The sequence below is a fragment of the Culex pipiens genome, chromosome 1, assembly GCF_016801865.2.
Source record: "Culex pipiens pallens isolate TS chromosome 1, TS_CPP_V2, whole genome shotgun sequence".
Taxonomy (NCBI): domain Eukaryota; kingdom Metazoa; phylum Arthropoda; class Insecta; order Diptera; family Culicidae; genus Culex; species Culex pipiens.
The window spans coordinates 105,958,305-105,971,722 of record NC_068937.1 but is presented as its reverse complement, the minus strand read 5'-3'; the positions used below and the strand labels follow the sequence as shown (position 1 = coordinate 105,971,722).

General features: G+C 43.1%; 1 protein-coding gene across 4 annotated transcripts; it reads right to left on the bottom strand.

The window, feature by feature from the left end:
* Window positions 1-1,515: 1,515 nt before the first annotated feature.
* On the bottom strand, window positions 1,516-12,419 carry LOC120426695 (uncharacterized). 4 transcript variants are annotated; one of them, XR_005606736.2, is made up of 10 exons: window positions 11,922-12,419; window positions 11,357-11,854; window positions 11,221-11,295; window positions 10,976-11,158; window positions 10,735-10,917; window positions 8,332-10,674; window positions 7,996-8,268; window positions 5,837-6,062; window positions 2,257-2,317; window positions 1,516-2,203 (listed from the first exon to the last, which is right to left on the bottom strand). XR_005606736.2 is itself a non-coding variant. In XM_039591473.2 (9 exons), exons 1-8 carry the CDS (start codon window positions 12,244-12,246, stop codon window positions 5,875-5,877), a joined length of 4,068 nt encoding a protein of 1,355 aa, XP_039447407.1. In that variant the 5' UTR covers window positions 12,247-12,419; the 3' UTR covers window positions 1,516-2,317; window positions 5,837-5,874. The 4 variants fall into 4 exon arrangements, 3 of the variants coding, with proteins under 3 accessions (XP_039447407.1, XP_039447408.1, XP_052562205.1); XM_039591473.2 differs by having other exon boundaries at window positions 1,516-2,317; XM_039591474.2 differs by lacking the exons at window positions 1,516-2,203; window positions 2,257-2,317 and adding an exon at window positions 4,958-5,767.
* Between the last annotated feature and the right edge of the window lie 999 nt (window positions 12,420-13,418).

Genomic DNA, 13,418 nt, shown 5'->3' with positions numbered 1-13,418 from the left:
TCATAACTTCGATCATAAATTTTGATGTTGTATTTCTTTATAATTTCAGTTGAAGTGAAGTGAAGTGTAAAAACCCGTTGACAACAAAAAATAGATAACACGATAAAAAATTAACCGCAAAACCCATTTTTCATAACTGGTAATATCTATCCAATTGGGAATTCTTCAATGAATAATATAATAAGTCTTATTATAGTCTTGCAGTTTCATTTTATTATTGAAAATCCAAATTCCGCCACACTGAATAACTTACCTGAACACGACAAAATCCTGCCGAATCCTGGTATCTTGGACAGGATCTGCACTAGGGTGGTCCAAATCCGTGCCTGCTCGGGGCTAACTGCTGAAATCAATCATTGGCCCATCACCAGGCTAAATTCCAAATTTGAGCTCATTCTGACCACGAGAACCACTCCCTTTCATCGCTTGAAATTTGTATGTATAAAATTTTACAAATGTATGGAGGAAAGCAACTTTTTTACTTTTTACCTGTGAAGAGGCCGGCCGCGCAAAAATGATCATTTTCGGAATCTTTCCATAAAAAAATCCTAAAAATGTGGTGTCTTCGGGTGTGTTCTCATAACTCCAGAATGAACGTAAATTCGCAAAAGACGTCTTTGAATTAACGTCAAACCGATTGGATTGTGTCTTCGGAAAAGGTAAACCGCTAACGTTTTTTATACTGGAAAACCCCGCCAGATGGCAGTGATCGCACATTTTCTGTAAAGGCTTAACTTTTGAAAACGACGAAACTCTGGAATAATTTTGAAATTTACTTATATTTTTGAAGCCAAAAATAAAAATTGACAGTTAAATTGATTCGGGTGCTATTGTGACTGCTCAATTTGCGTTTCCTCGTCAATGAGTTTTTTTTCTGAAAGGCATTTTTGTTATCCGAATTCGTTTTTCAGTTGATTTACAAATTATTTTGTTATTTTGACAAAGTTTTTGTATAAATGAATGTGTTTTTATGATGAAGCATAGGTTCAGAGTAAAGTCAGTTCCTTTGTTAAATACTTGATTGCACCATTGCACAGAGCTAAGTCAAATTATTGATAAATATATTTTCATTTTTAACATTTCGGTAGTTATGAGTTCTGAGACGGTCGTCTTTAGCTTTTTGAAATTTAAAAGGCATATATTTATTATATTTCATCAATTATTAATACAAAGGCGCAATTTTTTTGACAAAAACGAATTTGAAACAGCTTTAAAAAATTGCTCCAAGGACGGTAAAAGTTATGCATTTATTTTTCAAAATTAATATGTTTCATTTACCGATGATCTATATTTAGAAATTGTGTGAAAACGTTCTCTTTTGTTTACAGAAAATCCACCCCGAATCGGGACACATGGGGCGAATTGGGACAGCAGTTCTAGCAATGATGCAACCTAATATTTTGCTTTTTTGAAGTGGTTTCGGTTAGACCAGATTCAGAGCAACAAAATGTGTTCATTCAACGTGCTGTCCCTATTCAGACTGTAGTCTCGATTCGCCCCAGTTCACAATTCTTACCTACTTATTGATTTCAACTTATCTACATTTGCAGATGATTTGATATGAAAAATTATGCTTAAGTCGTTAAACTCGATTTTTTATGGCAAACTATATTTGCGACTTCCATAATGGAGACTTGCATGCAATTTACGTCCGACGTTAAATCATTCACGTCACGACGTCAATTCAAGTGAAAGACGTATTTAGACCTGAAACGGTTCTTCCACCTGGAAAGTTTGAGGTGCAAATTTTCAAGATTTTCTGGAAAAATCCTTACAAAAACAACTTCAAATATCTTTTTCAAAGTAAGCAAGCATGTTTACAAATATTTTGCATGAAAAACATGCGTGAATTGGCGAAAAACTATTTACGTCTACAGATGAACCGGTAACGTAAATTCAACGACGTGAATTCAGGAGTTATGAGAACACACCCTTCGGGCATTTTTTTTTCCAAATTTAATGAAGGTTCTACATTACATCTGAGAGACAGTTGCTTTGCTTCATACATTTAGACGATTTTTCACATACAAACTTCAAGCGATTAGAGCGAGGGGTTCCCGTGGTCAGAATGAGCTCAAATTTGGAACTCAGCCAATCTTCAATTTCAGGGGGTAGCCCCGAAGAAGCCCGGATTTGAACTACTCTAATCTGCGACTGAACCGTTTCGTAGTCAAAGCTTCTGCTCGACAAGCTTGCGAGAAATCTGAAACGAAAACAAGATGCATTTGCATTTATCGTGCAGTTATTTAAACATACCCGAGCATAATGGTGTTCCTGAAACGATGCCCAATATCCGCGAGTGCACTTCCGGTGTGACCTAAGTGTGAAGAAAAATCAGATTTGCTTTAAATTGAAACACTATCGTTTAAATTTGATTCGATGTTGGCTGGATTCTGATGGAATTTGATCAGTTTTCGACTGTGGTGTGTTGGTTACAAAGGCTAACCGAGAAAGAATATTTTATTCAATTCGTTTGATTAAGAGTTACGATATCCAAAGTTTCCTTATTAGGACTGTATAATTACTAACTCTAATATTTTTATCGCTAAACATTACCGGATGTCGAATTCTTTGACATGTGTTGTTTTTGCTTCGGTCCCTTTTGTAGGCACTGGCGTTGTTGTCATCGATCGTTTTCCCCCTATCCCTGCTTGAATGAGATATCATTTGTGGAAAACTGTTTGGAAAATAATGATTAGTTGTACTTAACCTATGACTTAAGCTAGAGGTCCCTAACTTTTTTTACTTACCTCAAACGGCAATTCGGCTTGTATTTTGTCACTTTTATCAGATTTTCCACACAAAAGACACATTTTGTAATATTGAGTTATATGTTCCAACTAAAGTTTATTAGTTTTTCAAGCTATTTTTTAATATTCTGGGTCCATCAAACAAAAACTTGCACGGAATCAGAAAAAAAAAATCATTAAAATTCATGAAAATGAAAAGACAAAATAGTTTTCCACAAACGACCAGCTGATTATTATCAATCCAGAATTAAATCATTACGATTCCTATGGCTTTTTACATTATCAATGACCAAATTTTTTTAAAGTTTTATTTAAACAATCTTTTCCATAAATACTTCGAAATTTTAGAGATTCTGGCAAAAGCAAAACTAAAATGGCAACGTTTGAAAATTCTTTAGAGGAGAAAATAAACTCGCGACAAAATGTTGAGGCTAGGAATTTTGACAGGTAAATATGATTTTCATAATGTATTCGCCCCCTTTTCTCTCTCACATAAAAATCTGGACAATGTAGCTGTCAATCGGTTAAAGTCATCACAAAATGAACTTTGAGTGAATTGCGTTCATTTCTGACGTCATGATATTCTTTCGGACCACCTGAATTTTACTGTAATAATAATTATTTTGTAAATAATATGTACTCCTGGAGAGAACGAAAAATTGTCATTTCTGCCGATATTCAGTGGAGAAGGTGGTGGTCGCGGAAAAAATTTCCTGGCGGTGGTTTCCAGCGCGACTTTAGGAGCACATCTTTCTGGATTTGCCCGAGCCTGTTGCAAAAAAATGAGCTGCTTTCCGGTTTCCAACGTCATCATGGCTAGCATTTCCTGCAACTCATCGGCGGATGGTGATCAGCATCCGGTGCGTTTCATTGGACAACCGTTGGGTCCGTCGTTGACGTTTTCAAACTCGTCGAAAATTCGTATCATCGACCATCGTTTGGCTGTTTTAAGTTTGCCGACGGATCTCAAGTTAATCAAGTCGGACCACTGAAGATACTGAAGAATACTGAAGATGAAGCTGGTATTCAAGATACATAATTTGGTGAGCCCGTTCTTGTTACAGTACAAAAAAAAAAAACTTTCACTTATACGCTAACATTCACTCATTCCACTCAAGACTAAATACGCCAATTTCCACTAAATACGCGTTCGCTGTGAGTTGTGGATTTCCTGCTTCTCTTCTGATGGTTCGACTGAGGGGGCATGCTTATTAATTTCTCGTCGCTCCATAGCTTTAGTGACGTGATGGGAGCAAGGGTGTCTATACGAAGTGTCCCTACACTCGCCAAAAATTATCCGGTGCTTGGGGAGGGGAGAGGGAACCTATTTTATTTTATGCACCGGAATTTGTAGCACTAAAATTCGAGCAAAAAAAATTATGCACGTCAGTGTACAGATAATGGAGTATACACACAAATTTTTCATTACTGTATTCAGTTAAATTTACTGAAATCTGCACTACTGAAATTTTCAATAAATGAAAACTTGCTGAAATTTCAGCAAACTTTGACAGCTCCATACAAATTTTTACTGAAGTTCAGCGAAAAACTTACTGAAAATTTCAGTAATGCAGTTTTCAGTAAATATTAACTGAAAACGAACATCAGAATTTGCTGTGTAAGATAATCTAATTGTTCACCTAGCGCTCACATTCGATTCCAGGACCAAGTTGTTGCGGGTATGGAGATCATGCATACATACATACAATATGTACTCCTGGAGAGAACCAAATTTTGTTTACATCTGTAAGAAAAAAGTGTTCAAAATGTGTGGATTTCAAGGGTCAATTTTTTCCTTAGCAAACTTTAATGCACTTACTAATAAGAACCGGTTGTGTTAAAAAAACTGTCATTAACTGATGCACTAAGTGATTTGTTTACCTTTTTTTGGTACCCTCCGTAAACGTCAAACCATACAAATTTGCTGCCGGATCTTTTCCGGGAGAGACCCGGAAAAAGATCCGGCAGCAATTTGTATTGATTTGACGTTTGCTGAGGGTGCCGAAAAGCTTGGTTAAAAAAATCTGTGGGTGGACCAAACTTGCAAGAAAAAATATACTTCATGATGCTGGTCGATTTCCTTCGCTGAATTGTTTGAAGCTGTTAAATTGTTTATTCCGGATGCTGAGTCATTTGACTGTTTGTTTTAAAGATATTATCCGCTGCTGAAAGTAAGCCTTAACATAACATAAGAACAATTAGAATGCTATTATTTTATAAGTTTTATTTATTATCATTTTAATACTAAGCCACTGACTACTATATTTTTAATAGTGAAACTATCAACTAATTTTGAATTTGATTCTCTTTCAACCAAAGCTAAAATAAATGCAACTTAACTTAATCCGAACTTAGGCACTATTAATGATTTATATAGGATGTCTATATTGTTGTTTAGTTACTACATTGCATCATCATAATTCCCTCACTAAATTTCAATTATCGATTAATTTGCGCCTTGATGTAAAGGATAATCTATTTAGACGGTTATACAGACCCGGGTTTCGAAAAGAATTTGCAGTACAATCATTACATTGTTTTATGATGGTAAGAGGAAAGGTACAAGACCACTACTTAGTATTTGTTTTATCGTCTTATTTTAGGACTCTTTTGCCAAAAATATTGATAGTTTTAAAAATGCTTAACAATGCAAAACTGATATGTTAAGAGAATAAATGATATTTCTTATACTACAATTGATAGGTTGAACATGTGAAATCTTAATCTAATGTTCTAGTAAGTAAAATTCAAAGTCGACATAATTGAAAAGTCTGATTGATTCCTCATACAAGCTTTTTTGTCTATTCTTATGTTTCTCAATATTGAATCAAAGGTTTTCAAATGTGATTAATGCCTTACTGTTACATCATGTTTACATACATCAGTTGTACCACCTGTCTTCTGAAACTTGCAGTAAAACGATTCCTATGTAAGCCCTGAACAAACTTAAAACTAAGCTACAAACTAAACTTAGCTTATCCACCGCGGAAATTTAATGCAGTTGTTAGTTTAACATTCTGAAAAAGTTTTTTTTTTCAAATACTTTGCAAACAATTCGTGACCACCCTCGCCACAGTCCTACTCACCATAGTTTTTTTTCCGTCAGGAAGGACTCCGTCCCGGCTCAGATAATCGCCGTCACGCGACACTTCCATCCGTTGTGCAGCTGGCGCACCTCTAGCGCGATCGGAACCGCGTCCCGGTGCTTGAAGTCGATCACGCAGTACTTTTTCGTGTTGAACAGCCGCGTCCACAGGCAGGTGATTTCGCCGCACATCTTGAACGTCTCGTAGATGGGCAGCTCGTTGTAATCTGAAAAATTGAAAATTGTACAAAATATTAAAATAATTTTCATGATTAGGAAAATAATTTTCAAAAGAGTTTGCTTGGGATTCCCGACTTTTCCCGACTTTTTGCCAAAAAAATCACAAATTCCTGACTATTTCCCTATTTTGGCGAATTCCCCGATTTCCCGACTTGAGTGGCCACCCTGGCGTATCGAGCCCAAATCCCAAATATGACCTAAACATGTGGAATATTTATGGGATTGTTTTTATCTTCTAAAAAGGCTTGTCGATCCAAGCAACTTCGTCAAAAGCACCAAAATTTTATCTCGCAATCTACGCCTTCTACGACCAAAATATTTGTTTTGTAGAGCTCTAAGAGTGCCCTGAGCATTACATTTTTATAAAACTTAACCCTCTACTGCCCAAATTGTGTTTCGAAATTTTTTATTTTTCCCGTGTTTAGGAGGTCATTTTGAGCAACTTTTGTTCTACGAAAAACTTAACTTCTCTTGTTTTATGTTTTTCTTGTTTCATTTTTAGTATTTTCAATTACATTTATCTTGTTTAGTTAATGTTTGTTTTTGGTAGTATTTGGCCTATTCTACCTCCTTCTATCATTACATTTTGCCTATCTAATTCTTGTTTTTACAGTCACTTTTTCAATTTTATGCTTGGCTTTCACATTTTCTGCTATAGAATGGCACCATTATCATAAAAAATGTAAAAAAAATGCGTAGAGGCATAGTCTGGGTTACTAGAAAAATTACTTCATACTTCTTTTAGGAAATATTAATGAAAAAACAGCCAAAGTTGATCCCTAAAAAATTACATTTTGAAAAACATTGGCAAAGTCACATAAAACAAGTAAAATTTCCAACCCATAAATTTTCTTAAATTACAATGCTTGTCAAAGATCAAAAATAGGTTGAAAAATTGACTTTTGGCGATTTTTTAAATCGAAGCCCGTCTAAAGGCGGGGTTGGGTTGTAGAGGGTTAACCTTGAATTGCTACGTTCAAAAAACTGATTTTGGAAGGTTTCTCAGAAGCTTTCTCTACATTTGGTCGTAGACCAAAAAAAATCCCAAAAATATTCCTGGAAAGTTGTAATTTTAAAAACACCCTAATCGTGTACAACCCTAAGTTTTCAATCAAGCCAAAAGTTGCTTTTTTCATTTGCAACAATTTTATTGTGCGTATTCCCGAGAAAGACACGCGGCATATCAGCCTCGAAACGACGCGCCGCACTTTCGCCAATCGCTCGCTGTCAAATCCCATACTGCGCATTTTGTTTTCTTCATCGAATCGCCTGGCATTGTTGCCAGGTATGTTTTTTATTGCACCAAAAGTGCAGAAAAACCTTCCGGACCCTAAGATGACAGTTTTCGTGAGTTGCGCGTATTCACCGACAGATGGCCAGTGGGCCTCGTCGGAGTCCGCCCATTAAATACGCAACTCAAAATTTGCATGGGAAACTTTTTTTCGTGACGGCTTTCGCGGCACGCTCACTTCAACTGTTCTAGACTAATATTTGAACGTGGCGTATCTCTAAACAAGTTTTTTTAAGAAAATGATTCCAGACTGCTTATTTTGTCGTTTTAAACCGAAACAAGGCAAAAACTATATTTATTTGAGATATTCGCCATTTTCAAAAGTTTGGCTAGATAATATCGAAGGCCACCATCTTAGGCCCACTGGGCCCACAAAAAGAGGTACGCTCAGTTTGTATGGGAGCTGTCAACATGCTCCCGGGCTGAGAAAATCGCTGGCACCAATGTCTACGGCACAGTCAGAAATGCCGCGCGGCGTGTACTTTTGAGAGAAACGTACAATATAAACAAATCAAAGCTCGAAAACGTCAAAACTTTTCCTCTCAATTTTCCTCTCAATTTTACGTTCTGGACCAATGTGCATTGGTTATGCTTTCGACATGACCAGAATGGCAAGGAACAAAACCTACCTTTCGCAACGGTCACATTGACCGCGAAGCCGGCGCGCCACATCTGACGCTTGTTGACGAACGCAACGCGCAGAAGAAGCTGGCGGTGCCGCTTCAGGTGCAGATCCAGCCCTCGAACGGCCTGGTCCAGCGTATCGAAGGTAACGTACGCCCGTTTCGTTTCAAAGTTCTGCGGATGCTCCACGAACCGGTGCGACACGACTTCGCCGTACTTGCCGAACAGTTCCTCCAGGTCGGCGTCGGTCGTGTCGTAGGGTAGGTTGTTCACGAACACTGTTGAAGTAAGAAGGGGGTCGAGGAATGTTGATGAATTGTGTTGAGTCTTTCGCTACTTACGCGTTCGATCGTTGGTAGATCCTATTGGTTCTGCGCTATGGCCACGATCATCGGCAATGTCTTCATCAAACGGTGAACCCTGGTCAGAAATGGGACTCAACGACAGTGACGCCGATCTTTCGTGGGTAAAGTCGTCCAGGCTCATCTCGTCCAGCGCTACCTCCTCGTCCCACATGGGCGACAACGAGTGGGATCGTGACTTGGAACGCACGATCGAGGGAGATCTACGCCTAACCGGGGAAGGTCTTCTGATTGGCGAGTGTCGTCTAACGGGTGGTGAAATGTGCCGTCGGTGTGGCCTGGGTGATCGAGTCCGCGATCGACGGACCCTCCGGGCTGGCGGGGAATCTCTCCGGTGGCTTCTACGACGCGCCGGGCTGCGATCGCGGGTGTACCGTCGGGGTGACTTGGACAGCGAACGACGCCGACGGCTGCTGTGCGAGATGGGACGGGACTCGAGAGCCCTAGAGATCGGGCTGAGCTTGCGGCGTGATCTTGGCGAAGGAGAGCGGCGTCTGGCGCGAATGGGGGATCGCGATCGACGACCGCGGGAAGTTGATCGACCGCGTGGCGATCGGGACCTGTGTCGGCTCTTTCGGCGTGGTGATCGAGACTTTCGACGTCTGGCCACTCGACAGTACTGCGTGGGCAGGGTCATGGGCGATTTTGACCGGGAACGGGACTTGGCGAGGTCTATGATCGGTGGAGCCGGAGCCGGTGGGATGCTATCCGAGCCGGAACTCACGGAAAGAGTTTCCTGGATCTGAACTTCTTCTTTTTCTTCGGTTGGTTCGCTGGCGTTGCGAAGTCGTTCGGCTTCTTCGAAGCGATCTTGAGCGGATATTTCTTCGGAGATTGGAGACTTTTCCTCGTTGGTGATTACCACTTTGGTCTTTTTCATGGTTTGCCACGGGGCTAGTACGCCGTCGTTGTCTATGATACTTTCGAGATTTTCTTGCGAAGGGTTGGGTTGTTCTGGGACTGGTGCCTCATTTGGGGGCACAACCGACGGTGCGCTAACGGTTTTGAGAAAGTCTGCTTGAATAATCGAAATCATCTTCTGCTGTTGTGGATAGGTGAAGAGTGTAAAGGAATTTGCGTAGTTGAAGCCGTTGACGCCACTGATTAGATAGCTGATTTTGGCGTCCGCGCTCAAACCGACAAACTGTGGAAAGTTGATGAACTGGTTCACGATTCCATGAACCAGGTTGAACTGCTCAATCATTGGCATTTGACTGAAGGCTTGAATGCCGTTCATTTGTACTTCAACAATCTGCATAAGACGTCTCATTGATTGTGTTACGACTGGCATCGGAGGTCCGTTCGGCCCCATCGGTCCCGGACCGTTTGGTCCCATTCCCATAGGTCCCGGTGGTCGCATGGGTCCGCCCTGCATCATCGGTCCAGGTCCACCTTGCATCATCGGTCCTGGGCCATTCGGGCGCATCGGTCCACCCTGCCTCATTGGGGGACCGTTCGGGCCCATCATCGGAGGACCATTTGGACGCATAGGCCCTCCTTGCATCATCGGAGGTCCGTTAGGACCCATCATCCGGGGTCCACCTTGCATCATCGGTCCTGGACCCATCGGCCCTTGCATCATCGGAGGTCCGTTTGGCCCCATCATCGGACCATTGTTGCCGAACTGTGGCCGCATCGGTGGACCCTGCCCGAGTAGCGGCGGCCTTCCGTTGCCGTGCATAATTTCAACCTGGCGCAAATTCTGCCGTGACGGCACCACCTGTCTCGGCGCCGGTCCGCGCGGCATCATGTTTGGCCGCGGCATAACCCCCTGGGGCCCGGGCATCCAGCCGTTTCCTTGCGGCGGCGGCGGCGGCCCATTCTGCCGCGGCGGAAATTGATTGTTTGGCACGTTCGGATTGCCCGGGCCGGGGCCGCCAAACAATCGGCTCACCTGAACTCGGCTCTTTCCCACCAAAACTACGCGCATGGCCGTGTCCATCCAGCGCCGATGCTCCATGCAAACGATCGCCCGGCCACTCGTTTCACGCAGCACAAACTTCACGGCGCCAATCTCGCTGAAGCGATCGTAAATGTGCTCGTCGGTGGTGGCCGTCGTCAGTCCCATCACGCCCACGCACAGCTCCGGATCCAGGAACAGCTTCTCGTCGGCCATGTGAAGCAGCAGCCGCTTGCCGTTCATAAAGTTCTGGTTCATCGAGCAGGCCCGGCGCGCCTCAAGCCGCGTATCGAAGCTCACGATCGCCACTCCGATGCAGTCGCCCTGGATGAACTCGCGCAGGTTGATCACGGTGCCGTGCTTGCGGAAGTAGTCCCGGAACTGGCCGAGAGTCGTCCCGATCGGGTAGTTCATTATTTGCACTGTAGATTTGAAAAAAAAAGAATTAAAATTACTTTTGCTAGGCTTCCACTACAACTAACCTTCATTCCGGTAAAACTTTCCGTCTGGATTGGCGTACGCTTCGTTCGGAACGGTTTGCAGCCGGGACAGCTCAGCACGCTCCTCCTGCTCGACCAAACGGCGCAAAACTTCCTCCTTCTGCATCCGGACGCCACTCTTGGGGAACGCTTCCGGAACCGGTGCCGTGTCGGTTAGATAATTCGCTGAAAAATAAATTTGATTTGAAGAAATAGTTCAAAACTCGCCAAGCGAAGCTCCTACGTTCGGTATATCGCACGACCGATACGTTTTCCCCGGCGATCTGCTTCAGCCTCATGGCCTGCGAAACCGCGATCGCAAAGCGGAACCGCACGATCGTGCAGAACCGCGTCGAGTCGACGCGATGGATGTAGCTGACCCGGCCGCACTCGTTCATCGCCTGGTAGATCTCGTCGTTGGTGAGAACTGTAAGCATTTTGAAGCGTGTTTATGTTTTAACTCATTTGAGCCTCAACGACAAAACTTACAAACGTTGGTCCGTTTTAAGAGCACGGCCGTGGTAGACTGCAGCTCCCCGTACGTAATCCGTGGGTTGTAAACATCTGCAAGAATGAGTTTATTCAGTTTCTTTCCTATTATTTGGACTAACGACTCCAACAATACCCAGACACACGCCCTGGAAAAAGTGCGGTCCTCCCAAAAACACCCGGCGAGCCGTTTTTGCGTCACTGTACGTAACGCACGCACTGTTCGTCAGCACCGAGATGACCGACTTTTGCATCTGCCAGTCCACAATCTTCCCGAACCGGCCCAAATACTCCAGGATGTCCGCTTCCTGCACCTGGCGCGGAATGTTGGTCACCAGCAGCTTCGTTTCCGACTCCGATTCCGGCTCATAACGCAGTCCCAGCTCCTCGCACTTTTCACGGATCGAACCGAACTGCGGTCCGGTGGGCTTCTCCAGCAGGATGCAGATGTTCCTCCGCACCTGCTGTATCTCGATGTCAACGCCCTTCAGATTCCGGTTCTTCATGATCAACGCCCGCTGAGTGCTCTCGCAGCGATCGAACGAAACGTAGCCGTAATTGTTGGCCGGCTTCTGCACACACTCGATCGTTCCGATGTGCTTAAAGTGCTCGTAAATGTCCTCCTCGGTAATATCTGGAATAAAGGAAACCCTTGAGCAACCCTCTAACACATCCTACTTCCAGCAACCAAAACCACCCACATTCGTTCAAGTTCTTCACCATCACCGAAAACTTGGGCGTAAAGTTGGCCTCCGAGTCGACGCTGGCCACAAACACCCGCTTGCCCTGGAAGAACTGCTGGTTTAGGCCGTACGCCCGTTCCTGGTCGTCGCGGTTGGCAAACTTGATGAAGGCGATCTTGGTCGGACAGTAGGTGCAGTCCTCGAGCCGGAAGCTGAACGCCACAATGCCCCGGCACTCGCCGAAAAACCGGCGCAGCTGGTCCTCGGAGGCGGTCTTCGGAACGTTGCCCACGTACACGTAGAACCCGGTGCTGCCGCCATCGGCCGGCGGTGGGGCTGCCATTTTCAAGCTTATCAGCAATTTCCGACTAGCTGTCGCCAAATTAATTCCACTTTTTCACCACTTTTTGTTGCGAAATGTGATCTATAAACGCGAAAACAAGACCTGACGCAGGCATCAAAATTTAATTTTAATGTCACAACAAACTCGTTGACGCGGACCGCAACATTTTTTGGGTCAAGCTCAAAATACTAAAAAGGTGGGAATATTACACGCTTACTGGGGGAACTTATTTTGTATGTCGTTCAAGCAAAATGAAGTTCGGTTCAGCGATCTCAATTTGAGATGAGTTTGTTTTGATTTTATAGAGCTTTATGACGTTTCGCGTACGCACACTAGCGCACCATCTGATTTTGCTGGCCGGACAAAATTTAACCTCAATCTTTTTTGTGTACGTACACGCAATACATGCGCACGTAGAAACCTCTATTGGATTGACCCTACACTCAAAGTCAGAAGTATCCCTCAAAAGGGTACACTCAACCCCCGGTGGTTGGTTACTTTTTCGTTTGACACTTTTTTAGTTTGTACCCCATTGGTTGGTCAAAGTCAAACTAAAAAGTGACGAACTGTCACTTTTTACACGGCGCTCACGCACACTATCAAAACAAACGTTTGGTAGTGTGTGTGAACTTCGTGTAAAAGGAGTGTCAAACTAAAAAGTGACCCCGTTCGTTTGACAACAGTTGGTGTCAAACCATCGGGGTTTGAGTGTACTTTCAATCCTCAAAAAGGATACTTTTTTTTACCCGGCGTCACCCTTTTAAAAGGGTATGTCAAATTCAGTACATTTTCGATACCCTTTTAAAGGGTGACGACAGGTGAACTTGAAAAAAGGATACTTTTTACTTTGAGTGTAGGATTGCCCATACATGGGGGTGAAGGAGAGAGGACAGGCTGATACGCAGATCCGAAGGAACGCAAAACTCCAAATAAAAAAACTGCCCAAGAAACGATCAAGGAAAGGGTCACGATTTTTTTTTCTCAAGCGGTATTGCAAACTTTGCACCGAGCTTGCACCAAATTCTCCACCTGTGCAAATAATAACTGCACACAAATTATTTGCACACTGTAAATCATACCCCTTCTCTACATATCCCCCCCCCCTCCACTCACCTAGAGTGGTTCGTGTCTCGACTGAGCTTTGATGCTTTCGACCTAGAGACCCTAAATAG

Excerpts from the sequence above, each read along its gene's own strand:
- LOC120426695 (XM_039591473.2), bottom strand. The coding sequence starts at position 12,246 with ATGGCAGCCCCACCGCCGGCCGATGGCGGCAGCACCGGGTTCTACGTG. Across the intron at positions 11,159-11,220 it reads CTTAAAACGGACCAACGTTT|TTCTCACCAACGACGAGATC; the intron begins GTAAGTTTTGTC and ends AAATGCTTACAG. Across the intron at positions 10,675-10,734 it reads AAAGTTTTACCGGAATGAAG|TGCAAATAATGAACTACCCG; the intron begins GTTAGTTGTAGT and ends TCAAATCTACAG.